This window comes from Plecotus auritus, assembly GCF_963455305.1.
Source record: "Plecotus auritus genome assembly, chromosome: 5".
Lineage (NCBI taxonomy): Eukaryota > Metazoa > Chordata > Mammalia > Chiroptera > Vespertilionidae > Plecotus > Plecotus auritus.
The window spans coordinates 176,674,857-176,691,036 of record NC_137776.1 but is presented as its reverse complement, the minus strand read 5'-3'; the positions used below and the strand labels follow the sequence as shown (position 1 = coordinate 176,691,036).

General features: G+C 38.7%; 1 protein-coding gene across 3 annotated transcripts in view; it reads left to right on the top strand.

Moving 5' to 3' along the window:
- Positions 1-16,180, top strand: part of RC3H2 (ring finger and CCCH-type domains 2) — a 40,988-nt gene that overhangs the window by 11,786 nt on the left and 13,022 nt on the right. For all 3 annotated transcript variants that reach the window (XM_080668117.1, XM_080668116.1, XM_080668118.1), the window contains exons 4-10: positions 1,964-2,197; positions 4,978-5,153; positions 6,485-6,685; positions 7,149-7,281; positions 7,385-7,503; positions 9,491-9,603; positions 11,982-12,290. In XM_080668117.1, coding sequence (XP_080524243.1) covers positions 1,964-2,197; positions 4,978-5,153; positions 6,485-6,685; positions 7,149-7,281; positions 7,385-7,503; positions 9,491-9,603; positions 11,982-12,290 — 1,285 coding nt within the window. The remainder of the gene's footprint in view (positions 1-1,963; positions 2,198-4,977; positions 5,154-6,484; positions 6,686-7,148; positions 7,282-7,384; positions 7,504-9,490; positions 9,604-11,981; positions 12,291-16,180) is intronic.

The window sequence follows — 16,180 nt, the reverse complement described above, 5'->3', positions numbered from 1 at the left end:
CTAAAGAGCATCTAGTAAGCATCAGACACTATTTTGGTACTTGGGGAAACTTGAGTAAATATGCGTGCCCTTGTAACACTCATGTTTAGAAAAGGGAGAAAGTATAATAAACAATAAATATAATAAAAAAGAAAATTATGTAGCATGTTATAAATAATTGCTATGGAAAGAAAATACATTTAGAGGGATAAGAAATGTCAGAGTGAGTACAGAAAGGCAGATTGCAATTTGAAATAAGGTTTTGAGTGTAGGCCTCAGTTAGATGGTAGCTTTTGATCGTGAGATAAAAGGTGAGGTAGTTAGCTATGTAGGTACCTGGGGAAAGACTGTTAAAGGCGGACAGAATAGTAAAGTCCTCAACGCATGTGTAGTGTCTTCAAAGAATAACAAGGATCTATTTTAAATCTAGGGCCAGAGACTTCCTTAAATTATTGGATGTGGGTTAGGAGAGAGAGTGGAGTCGAGTATGACTGTTGGGTTTGAGGGAGGCCTGAGCACAAAAAAGAGAGGTTGTCGTCAATTTAGATAAAGGATAGTGTAGTAGATCAGGTTTAGGTAGGAAAACCTGGAGTTCAGTTTTGGTCATGTTAACTTTGCTATGTCAAATCTTCACTTGAATGCTGTTGAGTAACTGATGGATATATGTTAAGGAACGAAGTATAGGAGCTGTAACTTTGGAAGTCATTGACATATGGATGGTATTTAATGCAGTAAGACTAGGTGAGATCATCTAAGTAGTGAGTGTAGATAGAGAAGAAAATGAAAACGGTCCTGAGGCCCTTTAACATTAAGAAGACAGGAAGAAAAGATAAAATCAGAAAATAAGACTGGAAAAAAAAAGGAAGAAGGTTAGAAAACTAAGAGAATGCAGTGTTCTGGAAGCCATGTAAAGAAAAGTGATCAAGTAAGTTAGAGGTGATATCTGTGATGAGTGCTATTGAAAGGTCACGTAAGGTAAGGATTGAGAATGGACCGTTAATTTAGCAAAGCTGAGGAAATTGTCATGATGAGCAGTTTTGGTTAAGTGATAGTGGCAAAAACTTGGAATAGATTTTAAAGATTGTGGAGAAAGGAATTGGAGTTAATTCTAGAGGATTTGCTATAAAAGGGAGGAACGAAAAACTCAAAAAAAGGGGGGTGGTGAGGAAAGCAATGGGACAGAGGTAGGGGAAGAAGAATAAATAAAAAGATTTTAAGATGGATGAAATACAGCTTCCTTGTTCTTATTAATGCTGAGGGAAATGATCAAGTGGGAAGGGAAAAAAATGATGATATAGGAGAAAGACAAGGATTGTTGGAGCAATGTCCTTGAGTCAAGAAAAGGGATTAGGATCTAAGATCTTATCACTAAGCCATGTTCTTCATATCTTTTATATAATGAAAAAAACGCTATTAATTATTACTTTTAAACTTTATTCATTCAACTTTATATTTACCTTCAATAATTTTAGTAAATTAGAGTAAATAAACAAACCAAATGTACTCTCTTTTGAGGGACTCATATAACCCAGAGAAGAGGATACTTAAATAAAATTTGAAGGAACTGAAAATTAGGCTCTTATTACCAGTGACTGGTAATAAACTGAAATAGATTGAATAACAAAAGGAAATTTGGCCGAAACCGGTTTGGCTCGGTGGATAGAGCGTCGGCCTGCGGACTGAAGGGTCCCGGGTTCGATTCCGGTCAAGGGCATGTGCCTTGGTTGCGGGCACATCCCCAGTGGGAGGTGTGCAGGAGGCGGCTGATCGATGTTTCTCTCTCATCGATGTTTCTGACTCTCTATCCCTCTCCCTTCCTCTCTGTAAAAAATCAATAAAATATATTAAAAAAAAAAAAAGGAAATTTGTTTATAGGAGGCTCATTAGGAATTGTGGCTTAATAGTTAAATACAGATAATAAAAATTGGCTTGTCTTTTTTAATAGAAAAAAACGTTAGTTTTCTTTGTTTCCTTTTTCCTAAAGGTGTAGCTAGTTTGAACCAGAGTGCACTGAGCCGTCCAATGCAAAGGAAACTGGTGACACTTGTAAACTGTCAACTGGTGGAAGAAGAAGGTCGTGTGAGAGCCATGCGAGCAGCCCGTTCCCTTGGAGAACGAACGGTAACGGAACTAATACTACAGCACCAGAACCCTCAGCAGTTGTCTGCCAACTTGTGGGCTGCTGTCAGGGCTCGAGGATGCCAGTTTCTGGGGCCAGGTAAGATAGATCACTATCTTGCCTTTCTTATTGGTTATCAGGGCTAGAGGATGCCAATTTCTAAAGGTAGGTGAGAATCCCCAGACTCAACCCATTTTTATACATACAAAGCTTGATATAATTGCAGATAAACAAGCCAGTTTTTTTTTTATCATAGTCTATATGATAAGTGCTATAATCTTTTAGAACAAATTTCTCATTTAATCTTCAATGTCCTTCAAAAGAGGTGATACAGATCCAATTTTACAATTAGAAAACTGAGTTAGATAAGATTACACAGGTGGTAAGTAAAGGAAAAGTAAATTTTTTTTAACTTTCAATTTTGAAATAATTTCAAATTTAACGAAAAGTTGCAAGAATAATGCAGAGGCCCTGGCCAGGTAGCTCAGTTAATTAGAGCCTTATCCCGATATGCCAAGGTTGCAGGTTCAGTTCCTGGTCAGTGCACAAACAAGAATCAACCAGTGAGTGCATAAATAAGTGGAACAATAGACAGGTGTTTCTCTCTCTCTCTCTTTCTCTTTTCTTTGTTAATAATCCATAAATAAAATACAGAGTAATGCAGAGAATTCCTGTGTACTCTTTACCCACATTGATTAGTTTTTTAATTTGCTACATTTGTTTTATTCTTCACTCTTTCTTTTATGAACCATTTGAAAGGAGGTTGAATACCCATTAACACTTAAGTGTGTTTCCTAAAAACAAGGATATTCTTAATACAATACTACATTCTATAGTTTATATTCCAGTTTTATCAGTTATTTCAAAAATGTTTTTTATGGCATTTATTTTGTAAATATTTCCCTGGCTGGAAAACAACATAAGCTAATACCTTCTTTAGGTATTGCACCTAGAGGCTAATATCACTTTAAAAGTATATACAAAACTAGTTGCCCTGCGCATGAAACCGTAGCTCTCTGTGGGGCCTGGCAACTCTGCGCCCACGGCCCAGAGGCCCATCCGCGCCCCGGCCTGGCCAGAGCCCCATCCATGGCCGGGTGCAGAACGCTCACACTGCCTGCTCTCAGCGGCTTTCCCTGGGACTAGGGGACTCCAGCAGGGCTGAGAGGACGGGGCGCCTCCATCTTATGGCTATGGGCGCTGCCATCTTTGTGACAGAGTGATGGTTAATTTGCATATTACTCTTTTATTAGATGGGATAGTTCTGACAGGCAGAGTAACAGTTTCATGCATTAAAAAATTACCATTTATCATAAGACTACTGTGTGACCTTCACATATTATTTGTCAGAGTAGCTGTATGTGTTTTATAAATGAGGATTTTTTTTCACTTTAACATTATCATCTAGTTAATTGTTAAATATCTACAGAATGTATATGTTACGTTTTCTTGACTTGTGTTCTGATTGGTTGTTTAATTGGAAGGATGTTTTCTTTTGTTTGATTGCAGACCCCTTATCTGTGGTTTCTTTTTTTTTTTTTAATATATATTTTTTATTAAGGTATTATTTGTGTACATATCTTAATCTGTGGTTTCTTTTTCTGTAGTTTTAGTTAACCTAAGGCCTAAAAATATTAGGTGGGAAATTCCAGAAATAAAAAATTCATAAGTTTTAAATTGCACATTGCTCTGAGTAGTGTGAATAAATCTCATGCCATTGTGAATCATTCCTTTGTCCAGCATGTCCACACAGCATATTCTGTCCACCCATTAGTCACTTAGTAGCCGTCTTGGTCATTAGTCTGTTGAGGTGTCTCACTGCTTGTGTTCAGTTAACACTTAGAGTAGACTGACATTAAGTCACAATGCTTATGTCATTCACCTCACTTCATCTCATTGTGTAGTCATTGTATCACCTCATATCTTCACAAGAATCTTGAGTCCAGTACAGTAAGATATTTTGAGGAAGAGACCATATTCACAAAGCATTACAGTATATTATAATTGTTCTATTTTTAGTTATTGTTAATCTCTTACTGTGTATAATTTGTAAATTAAACTTTACATAGGTATGTATGTATGTACAGCAGGTTCTCGAATAACATTTCATTCAACATCGTTTCATTATAATGTTGATGAGATGCTATAGGAACTTAGCTCTTATTTGTGTCAATCAGCCTATGGTAAAATTGGTTGTATCATAGGTTGTTTTGCTTAAAGTTGCAAAACCTACTGACAATGTTAAGTGAAGACTTTACTGTTTAGGAAAAAACATATTATACAGGGTTGGCAAAGTAGGTTTACAGTTGTGTTAATAATACAGTAATTAATAAATAAATAATAATACAAAAATAAGCTCTGCCCCGGCTGAGTGGCTAAGTTGTTTGAGTGTAGTCCTGTGCACCAAAAGGTTTCCGGTTCGATCCCAGTGGGGGCACATATGGTATGGAAGGCAGTGGGTCGATGTTTCTCTCTTTTTCTCTCTCTCTACTCCCCTCTTTTCTTCCCCTTCTCTCCCTCTTTCCTCTCTTCCTCTCCCTTCCTCTCTCTAAGCATGTCCACAGGTGAGGAATAAAAAAAAGAAGCTCTGCTTCACATACTCACAAATGTAAGCCTACTTTTGCCCACCTCTGTATATAGGGTTTGGTACTATCTACAGTTTCAGACATCCACTGGGTGTCTTAGAACATATCCTCTGTGGATTAGGGTGGACTACTGTATTTTTTAAGTAAGCTATATTTGTGTATGTGTGATGTCCTATTTTTGTGCTAATTAAATACAGACTGGAAAATGAACCACTGTAAATTAGTACCAAAGAAATCTGTGACAGACATGATCTGCAGGGTTTCTCATTTATCATGAACTCATGTTTCTTCTAGCTATGCAAGAAGAGGCCTTGAAGCTGGTGTTGCTGGCACTAGAAGATGGTTCTGCTCTCTCAAGGAAAGTTCTGGTACTTTTTGTTGTGCAAAGATTAGAACCAAGATTTCCTCAGGCATCAAAAACAAGTATTGGTCATGTTGTGCAACTACTGTATCGAGCTTCATGTTTTAAGGTGAGTAATAAGCAACCATCTAAACATTACATGCCTATATGTGGGACAGAGGCCTCCTATAATGGGTATTATCCTGTTAGAGGCCCCCACAAATGCAGAATGCTTATAAGAGTTGAAGAAACCCTTTTTTTTTTTCTTTTTTTGAGAAGTGCAACTCTTAATTGACTTGAATTCTCATCTTGTAGATATTTTTCTGTAAAAGAGTATCAGACTTTTGCTTGATTTTAGCATGGAGTCAGAACAAGGGAAGTTAATGATTCTGTTTAATGCAGAGATATTCTGATTTGGTATATCTCATGTAGGACTTGAGCATTCATACATACTTTAAATTGTGTGATCTTCAAGCCAAGGGTTCTGATTCAGTAGACCTGAAATTATAGTTTTCAAAACTTCATAGATTGCCAAAACCGGTTTGGCTCAGTGGATAGAGCGTCGGCCTGCGGACTGAAGGGTCCCGGGTTCAATTCCGGTCAAGGGCATGTACCTTGGTTGTGGGCACATCCCCAGTGGGGGGTGTGCAGGAGGCAGCTGATCGATGTTTCTCTCTCATCGATGTTTCTAGCTCTCTATCCCTCTCCCTTCCTCTCTGTAAAATATCAATAAAATAAAAAAAAAACAAAAAAAAAAAACTTCATGGGTGATTTTGATGCACATTAATAGAACTTGAGCCCTAACCGGTTTGGCTCAGTGGATAGAGCGTCGGCCTGCGGACTCAAGGGCCCCAGGTTCGATTCTGGTCAAGGGCATGTACCTTGGTTGCGGGCACATCCCCAGTAGGAGGTGTGCAGGAGGCAGCTGATCGATGTTTCTAACTCTCTCTCCCTCTCCCTTCCTCTCTGTAAGAAATCAGTAAAATATATATATTTTTAAAAATAGAACTTGAATAGGACCAGGTTCTCTTAATCACCTGTGTCCATCTTTACTACTCAGGTAGATAGATGCATATGCTTCCCAGGAGATACCCTGTACCATAGATGGTGGTTAGAGAGGTGCTAACATCCTCTGGTTTTTTGGGTTTCTTTTTTTCTACTTTTTAGATTGATAATTCCTCCTTTTGTTTCCTCAGTGTTTCTTTAAGTAGGTTATGACAGAATATAGATTTTTGTGACTTCTAAGTTATACTCTGCTCCTTCTTAAATTATACCTGATTAGAATTTCGGGTGTCCCAAACTTTTCTTTCTTGTGCCGTCTTTGTGTGATATCTGATATGTAGTAGGTTCCCCCCATCCTACATCCCCCCCCCTCAAAAAAAAAAGAAGGTTTAGTTGTGGAAGGAGGGAAAACAGACCAGTTCTGACGGGTTGGGTGTATTTCTCCTTTCTATCGTTTAGGTTACTAAAAGGGATGAAGACTCTTCTCTGATGCAATTAAAAGAAGAATTTCGGAGCTATGAGGCATTACGCAGAGAACATGATGCCCAAATTGTTCATATTGCTATGGAAGCAGGACTCCGTATTTCACCCGAGCAGTGGTCCTCTCTTCTATATGGTGACTTAGCGCATAAATCACACATGCAGTCTATTATTGATAAGGTTTGTGAAATTAGAGATCCTAATCTATGTTGTTGTTACATTGGAGAATACTGGAATCTTCTGAAAGGACTGAAGAGACAACCAGTTGAATATTCTATGTTTTTAAAAATCAGAGTCTTATAAAATCTTTTTTCCCCCTTTTAATTATTATTTTTTAACTTTCAAAATAAACTAAGGGAGGCAATAGGGAAGCAAATACAGGATTAAAGCAGGTTGGGTTACAAAGTCTGTCATTCATCTACATTCCAACTCCAGAGAGCTAATACAGCTTATGAGTTTTCTGAGTGTCTAATGATGAATTTCATAGGGCAGATTCTGAGGTGAAAATCTAATTCACCATTGATACTCCTACTATGGAGTCTGAAGACACTTGAAAACCTATTTAGTATATTGACTTAATGAAAGCATTTGAAAATAGATGTAAGAACCAGAGTGAAAACCATTCTGTCTTCTGTTTTGTTAGCTGCAATCTCCAGAATCATTTGCAAAGAGTGTCCAGGAATTGACAATTGTTTTGCAACGAACAGGTGACCCAGCTAACTTAAATAGACTGAGGCCTCATTTAGAGCTTCTTGCAAACATAGACCCCAATCCAGGTATGTTGGAAAATATTCAATTGCTTATGTTTTTTATAATAACAAGATAATTTCTGCTAACAAATTCTCTCCTCCATCCCATCTCCTTGGTGACTTATTTTAGATGCTGTTTCACCAACTTGGGAGCAGCTAGAAAATGCAATGGTAGCTGTTAAAACAGTAGTGCATGGTCTTGTGGACTTCATACAGAATTATAGTAGAAAAGGCCATGAGACACCTCAGGTAAGCACATTTATTGTACTTGTACCGTTATCTCTAACAGAGGTTCATCCTGAACATTTAACAAGCTATTTGGCTAATGGACTCTTTATATGGCTCTTCTCTGTTATAAGTTTTTATTGTCTATTCTTTTGGGAGAAACTCAAGTTGTAGTATACCTGATAAATAATTCAGAGCACAGCAACAGTTTGGATAGTATCTTGAATATGAATTTACTGCAGATGTCTTTTACCAAATATAGATTATTGATTCCTTCCAAACATTTTATCTGATTCTTTTCTAATGCGGAAAAATTGTCACTTTTTTCTTCATTGCTGTCAGACAATGAATTTCTATTTGTAAGTATGTGGAAATTGAATTTTTAAAATATTTTCAGCCCTGGCCTGTGTGGCTCAGTTGGTTGTGAGTCATCCAGTGTACCAAAAAGTTGCTGGTTCAATTCCCAGTTAGGGTACATGCCCGGGTTGCAGACTCCCTCCCCAGTAGGGGTCATAACGATGTTGGTGGTTTTTTTCTCTGTCCTTTTCCCTTCCCCGCTCTCTAAAAACATAAAATATTTTTTAAAACATATTTTCAGTGTACTTTAGAAGGAGTTATTTAAGGTATAACTCCATTATTCTAATAACATCTATTTATTATTTGTTAACTTTTGTTGTTAATCCTCACCTGAGGATGTTTTTCCTATTGATTTTTTTTTTTTTTTAAGAGAGTGGGAGGGTGGAAAAAAGGGGAGGGAGGGAAAGAGAAAGGGAAACATCCATGTGAAAGAGACATCAATTGGTTGCCTCCTGCATGCGCCATGACTAGGGCTGGGGTTTAACCTGCAACCCAGGTACATGTCCTTAACCAGGAATCAAACCCTTTACCCTTCGGTGCATGGGCTGACACACTAAACACACCAGCCAGGGTGACTTTTATTAAGTTACTGTGAGCCAGTTCCTATGTTCAATATTTTACATATATTATTTCTAATTCTCACAGTCACTTGCAAGATAATTGCTATTGCCAAGTTGAAGCTTAAAATGGTTAAATAGCATATCTAAAGTCATGGTGACAGTAAGTGACATAGGTAGGATCAAATCTACTCCAAAGTGATCTTTCCAATCTTATATCCTTATTCCGTTAGAAAATTGGAATATATTCAAATACCAACTGAAAGATAAATATTTCATCTTTATTAAGATCACAAAAATAGCCAAAACCGGTTTGGCTCAGTGGATAGAGCGTCGGCCTGCGGACTGAAAGGTCCCAGGTTCGATTCCAGTCAAGGGCACGTACCGTGGTTGCGGGCACATCCCCAGTAGGAGGTGTGCAGGAGGCAGCTGATCGATGTTTCTCTCTCATCGATGTTTCTAATGCTCTATCCCTCTCCCTTCCTCTCTGTAAAATATCAATAAAATATATTTAAAAAAAAAAAAAAAGATCACAAAAATAACAAGGACATATTAGATTTTAATGCAAATCATAGTAGGTTTGATGAGGTTTTTTATATTTTGCCTCATTATGTGAACTTAACTCTGAGCCTAAAAGAGAATTGTACCCTCAACTTGACAAATAAGTAGGTATTTCTTAATTTTCACTTTCAGGGAAAATCATATTCTACATATCCTGGGAAAGCTTAAATGAACAAGCTTATGGCCTTTAAATGCTTTTTTAAAGTTTTTGTTTGGTTTTGGTATCATAATTTTAACACAGCAGTGAATTGATGAGGAAATCTTGTATTTTCATGGGCTTTGTGTTGACTGACAAATAAATAGACATAACATTTGAACCAGTTTCAGATAATATCCAGAGGGAAGGTCTAAAATGCCAACTCAGGGTTATGCCACATAACTCTTAACAAGAAACAATGGAGTGATAACTGTTTCAGCACAAGAATTACTTATATCTAATGTGAAAAAGAATTGAAGGTGTAGTCATGAAATTTTGAAGTCCCAAGAGTGCATAACACCTGGAATCTTCACTTTCCACACACTGATTCTTTTTGTAGCCTCAGCCAAACAGCAAATATAAGACTAGCATGTGCCGAGATCTAAGACAGCAAGGAGGGTGTCCACGAGGAACAAACTGTACTTTTGCCCATTCTCAGGAAGAGCTTGAAAAGTAAGTTATGAGAATTCTCTTGCATATGGGTTTAATTTGGGGCCATTATGAAAGTGTTATATACAATCTTAAAGTTTGTGATGAGTTTTCAAGATGCAGTTAACTACCTTGTTGCTTCTGGGAGCAAGATTAACGTAAGTTATCTAGCTGAAATGCATGTTTCTGCTAAGCACCTGTGTAGAATGAAAATACCCCTATATGCAATCTTATTTGCTCAGGTTCACTTGAAGATAACAGCAAAGGCCCAGGTAAATGGTAATGCAGATTTTCTCTTTATAACTTTTGGTCTTATTTTAACATTCTTTTTTTTTTTTTTTTTTTTAAATATATATTTTATTGATTTTTTACAGAGAGGAAGGGAGAGGGATATAGAGTTAGAAACATCGATGAGAGAGAAACATCGATCAGCTGCCTCCTGCACACCTCCCACTGGGGATGTGCCCGCAGCCAAGGTACATGCCCTTGACCGGAATCGAACCTGGGACCTTTCAGTCCGCAGGCCGACGCTCTATCCACTGAGCCAAACCGGTTAGGGCTTAACATTCTTTTTATGTATCTTCTTTTCTTTTTCTCTTCTCCTATGGGTAATTCCTTTTTCTATGTCCATTTACCCCAAACATAAAAGTAAGTGGGTAAAATCTATTTATTTCATTATTTTTTTAAAATATATTTTTATTGCTTTCAGAGAGGAAGGGAGAGGGAGAGAGAGATAGAAACATCGTTGATGAGAGAGAATCATTGATCGGCTGCCTCCTGCATGCCCCCTACTGGGGATTGAGCCTGAAACCCATGCATGTGCCCTTGACCGGAATTGAACCTGGGACCCTTCAGTCCAGAGGCCAATTCTCTATCCACTGACCCAAACCAGCTAGGGCCTGAGTATCAACTTTTAATGGACCTCTCCCTTTTGTTTTTAGACACTTTAAACTCAGTTTGAGCTCATTTTCTAGTCCTATGCACCCTCCTCTTCTATGTTCCATTCTAATCTGCCCCAGTGTTCCCTGGTCCAACCAGTTAATTCATGTCATGTTATAAGATTCATCTTTGACAGCTTTCTTTCACCTGCTTGTCTTAGTCACTAAGTTCTATCAGTTCCTATATATTTCTCAATTCTTCCTTCATCTTTCCATTCTTATAGTCAAAACTATCATTCCCTTCCCCCCTTTTTTTTAATCCTCACCTGAGGATATTTTTTTCCATTGTTTTTTGTTTGTTTGTTTGTTTGTTTTAGAGAAAGTGGAAGTGAGGTGGTGGGGGGAGCGAGAGAAACATCAATATGAGAGAGATTGATTGCCTCCTGCATGCATCCTGATCAGGGCCAGGATCAAACCTGCCACCCAGGTTTATGCCTAGACCAGAAATTGAACCTGCAACCCTTTGGTCTGAGGGCCGAAGCTCTAACCATCCAGGGCTATCATCCCCTTTTCTTGATACACAGTTGCCTCCTAACTAGTTTTCTTACAGCTACTGTTGCCCACCCCAATCCCATTATTTCCCACAAAATAGGGAGAACTTTGCCATAAGACTCATGGTAGATACCTAGGTATTTTGTCATTATTGTGTGGATAAAGATATAAAATCTAGATTGTGGTTCTAAGACCTTGCATCATCTAGTCTGTGCCTACCTTTCTGATAATCATCTCATAAACTAATCTGTTTATTTAAAAATGAGTTTTAGTTTTTTTATTTCTTTTTTGTTGTTTTTGTTAATCCTCACCCAAGGATATTTTTCCATTGATATTTAGGGAGAGTGGAAGAGAGAGGGAGAGACAGAGAGAAACATACATGTGAGAGAGACACATTGATCAGCTGCCTCCTGCACGCCCCCTATTGGGGATGTGCCCACAACCAAGGTACATGCCCTTGACCAGAATCGAACCCGGGACCCTTCGGTCCGCAGTCCGACATTCTATCTGCTGAGCCAAACTGGATAGGGCAGTGTTTTTATTTCTTTAAAATTATATAATTAACAAATTTTTAACAACAGAATTTTTTCAACTCTTGTATACCTTTCTTTTTATATTCCCAACTAAATTTTATAGGTTTCTTTCACTTTTATTTAGTGTACTTTATATTCCAGTTAGACAAAATTTTCAAAAGATCTCTTCCCACTCCCTCAGAAGCCTTCTTTGGATGCATGTGTACTTTGCTTGCTATTAAATATGTGCCTATATGTACAAGGTGTCTGTGTGTAGGTTAATGGCATATGTGTTTTCATGTGGCATCTATTAGAGCAGAGTTTGATATAGACCGTATATGATATTTAGCTGAAGAAACTTTTTCAAAACTGTTTCCTCCTTTTTAAATCTTTTCCTATTGTCTTTTTTTTTTAAGATATAGTGAAATATTCATCAATACATTGATTGTTTTTAAAACAGGTATCGATTAAGGAACAAAAAGATCAATGCAACTGTAAGAACATTTCCTCTTCTAAATAAAGTTGGTGTAAACAACACTGTCACAACCACAGCCGGAAATGTCATTTCTGTCATAGGAAGTACTGAAGCAACGGGGAAAATTGTTCCAAGTACAAATGGAATTTCCAATGCAGAAAACAGTGTTTCCCAGCTAATCCCACGTAATGCTGACAGTGCATTAAGAGCTCTGGAGACTGTGAAGAAAGTGGGAAAGGTTGGCACTAATGGTCAGAATGCTGCTGGGCCTTCTTCAGAGTCAGTAACTGAAAAGTAAGTAGTAGGTAAAAATGCTTAATATGAGTTACTTAGACTTTTTAGAAATGCCTGAGTATTTTTATTTTTCCCGAGGAAAAGCAGTTAGTAGAACTTTTATGTAGAATGTGTCATGTAGAAACAGTACTAAATTCCAAAAAATTTGAGTGCTAGTCCTGGCTCTGTAACTGAATAGCTTTGTGACCTTGGGAAGTCACTTTAACTTGCTTTTGTTTCCCTCAATTGTAAACTGAAGAGGTTGGACCAGAATTAGGTTTTTTCACACCTTCTTTCCTTAAACGTTAGGGTTGAGTCCATTGAGGTGCCAGAAAGGAATTAAGTAGAAACCTAAGCAGGTGAGAGGCTTGAGCCTCCAGCTCCTGCTTTAATGAGAACAGTTCTACTCTGTATTCTGTAATGGTGTGTAGAAATTAAGAGGGAAATCTTTGGAGCCAAACTCTCTGGGTTCAAATTCTGGCTGTTTCCTAGCCAATTAATCTGTTTTCCTCAGTTTACTCATCCGTAGAGTTAGTATAATAATAGTACCTACTACTATTGTGAAGATAAAATGACTTAATACTGCAGTGTGCTTTGAACAACACCTGCCACGTAGCATTTAATAAATATCTGTTATTATTATTATTGCCTCCATTATTGTTGGATTTCAGCATAAAATTTAATTTGGCAAAGGGGTTTTGGTGCTTTAAGAAAAAGTTTTAAAACTTTCAGATGATCTGAAAAGTTACTTCCACCTCTAAAATTTCATGTTTTGGTATTCTTTTATCTTAAAATCCGAGTTAAAACATGTTCAGATTTTGTCACCTATGTCTAGTATATACCTTCCAGGAAAAAAACTTTATGCTAGGTTTATGCTAGGCACACAGTAAACTGCTGGTGATTTCATATAATAAATGATGGGTAAGTAAGCATTTATAGTCTTTATTTCTGCAGTTAGCATGTGATAGGGGAATTTGTTTATTAAACTATCATTATACTCTTACCTCGGGGAGATTTTAGAAATTATGTATCAGAGAGCATTGTCTAGTTAGCTAATGTTACTTGCACACTCATTCTGAATTCTGTTCTTTCACTCTTGAAAATATATGAGATGTATAAGATATCTCTGTCTTGTAAAAACAAAATGATATAATTTTGGAGACAGCATTTACATAAATGAAGCAACATTGGAGCTACATACAAAAGGCCACATAGTGTATATTTCCATTTATTTGAATGTCCAGAATAGGCAAATCTATATAGACAGAATGTAAATTAGTAGTTCCTAGGGGATAGGGCTGGGAGAAAAGGGGATGGGGAATGAATACTAATGAGTACAGGTTTCTCTTGGGGTTGATGAAAACATTTCAAAAATAGATAATGGTAATAGTTGCATAATCTTGTGAACATACCAAAAATCACTTAAGTGCATACTTTAAAAGGGTAAATTATATCTCATTTTAAATATGATGGACCAGGAGGAAACTTTTAAAATAAATTAATATAAATCATATATTTATTCAATCAGGAATTATGGGTCTTCTATGTGCCAAGCACCAGGCCAGCTAGTGTAGTAATGAAAATGAACTGGATATACTTCCTGCCTATAAAGGTCTTCTCGTGTAGTCTAAGAGACAGATGTAATTCTATATAATAAAAGAGTGATATGCAAATTAACCATCACTCTGCTACACCCACAAGCCACGCCCACCAGCCAATCAGGAGGGAATATGCAAATAAACCCAACCAAGATGGCTACGGCCACAGAAAGCAGGAGGGAGGCTTGGGTTTCCGCAGCAATGGAGGAAGCCAAGCTTTCCGCCTGCCCTTGCTGGCCTAGGCCTCCATCAAGGCTACAAAGTTTCAATGATAGAAGATACATAAACCCAAACAGAAATGGCGGCAGCCACGGAGCTGGAAAGAGCAGGAGGCTAGGGTTGCTCCCAGTGATGGAGGAAGCCAAGCTTTCCGCACACCCTGGCCGGCCCAAGCCTCCGCTTAAGGCTACACAGTTTCAATTATAGAAGAGTCATAAATTCCCCCCAAAATGGCTGCCGCCATGGAGCAAGCAGAAGGCTTGGCTCCGCTCCAGGCTACAAAGTTTCAATTATAGAAGATAAATAAACCCCAGATACTAGGGCCTCCGCATGGGTTGCCAGGGGGTGTGGCTGGCCAGCAAACCACCACAGGCCCCTCATCCAGGCCACCCCATGCCCCAAGGGAACCCCCACCCTGATCCGGGACACCCTTCAGAACAAACCAGCTGGCCCCCACCCGTGCACCAGGCCTCTATCATATCTAATAAATGAGTGATATGCAGATTCACCATCACTCCAACACACAAGATGGTTGCCCCCATATGGTCAAAGATCCTGCCCCCATGTGGACACAAGATGGCCACCACAAGATGGCCAGCAGGGGAGGGCAGTTGGGAGGGACAAGGCCTGCAATTGAGGGCAGTTGGGGGCGATTAAGCCTGTAGGGGGGGCAGTTAGGGGTGATCAAGCCGGCAGAGGAGGGAAGTTGGAGGCAACCAGGCCTGCAGGGAAAGGCAGTTGGGAGGGACCCAGGCCTGCAGGGGAGAGCAGTTGGGGGGACCAGGCCTGCAGGGGAGGGCAGTTAGGGGTGACCAGGCCTGCAGGGGAGGGCAGTTAGGGGCAAACAGGCTGGGAGGGGAGCAGTTATGCATCAATCAGGCTGGCAGGGGAGTGGTTAGGGGGTGATCAGGCTGGCAGGCAGAAGTGGTTAGGGGCAATCAGGAAGGCAGGCAGGTGAGCAGTTGGGAGCTAGCAGTCCTGGATTGTGAGAGTGATGTCCGACTGCCTGTTTAGGCCCGATCCCACCGGGCCTAAACAGGCAGTCAGACATCCCTCGAGGGGTCCCAGATTGGAGAGGGTGCAGGCTGGTCTGAGGGACACCCCCCACCCCCGTGCACGAATTTCGTGCACCGGGCCTCTAGTATATAATATATTGTGAAAGGTACTGTAATGGAGTTGTGTTCCAAGTGTTTTTGGGCATTAAAAAAAGAATAACTGATTCTGCAGGGAGTTACTGTGAAAAGATTCTCAGAGGTTAAGGCAATGAGCTGGTTCCAAAATTATGGGTAATTAGGAAGGAGGGGCTTCATCAATAGAAGGGGCACAGCTAAGAGCATGTATGTATGAGAGAGGCTGCAGCAAAGGAGAGCCTAGAATCCTGAAAGTCATCCAGCTGTAGTCATCTAGCTGTCTGACTGAAAGTTGGTTTTTCGTTAAGTCTGAATTGTTGGGGTAGCTTGCATGATTTCTTGAGACCATGAACCTTGTCATAGATTTTGATGTCTTTTTCTTGATACATCTAAGGATTTTTCATCTCAAAGTATTGACCCATATTTACAGTATATAACATTTTGATATGAAAGGATCAGATAATCTATGTAAAAACACATAGCATACTGCCTAGAATGCTAATTGCTCAGTAAGTGTTATTTGTTATAAGGAAATTCTCATTTTCTTTGTTGCCTTTATTTTACTTCAAAGCCTAAATATAGCTCTAAAATATCTTTGAAGTCTAAGTCAATGTATTTATAACAAATATTACCCCACTGTTCTTTATTTCCTACATTTTAATACCCAATTATACATAGAGGTAAACATCTGCTAGACTTAAAGGCAGCACATTCTCCTCATTGTTTTTACTCCAGTTTGAAAGGGGCTTCTCTAGTTTGAGAAAACCCTTCTAATCTAGTTGAGATACAGCATATTGAATTTCTGTATCATTAATAAGATCATTTCCTTGAGTCACCACATATCAAGCTCTGCTAAAGTTTGGCTTTTTTTTTTCCCCTAATTTTTCAATTACAGTTGATATATAATATTATATTAGCTTCAGATGTACAACATATAGTGATTAGATATTTATATAATTTACAG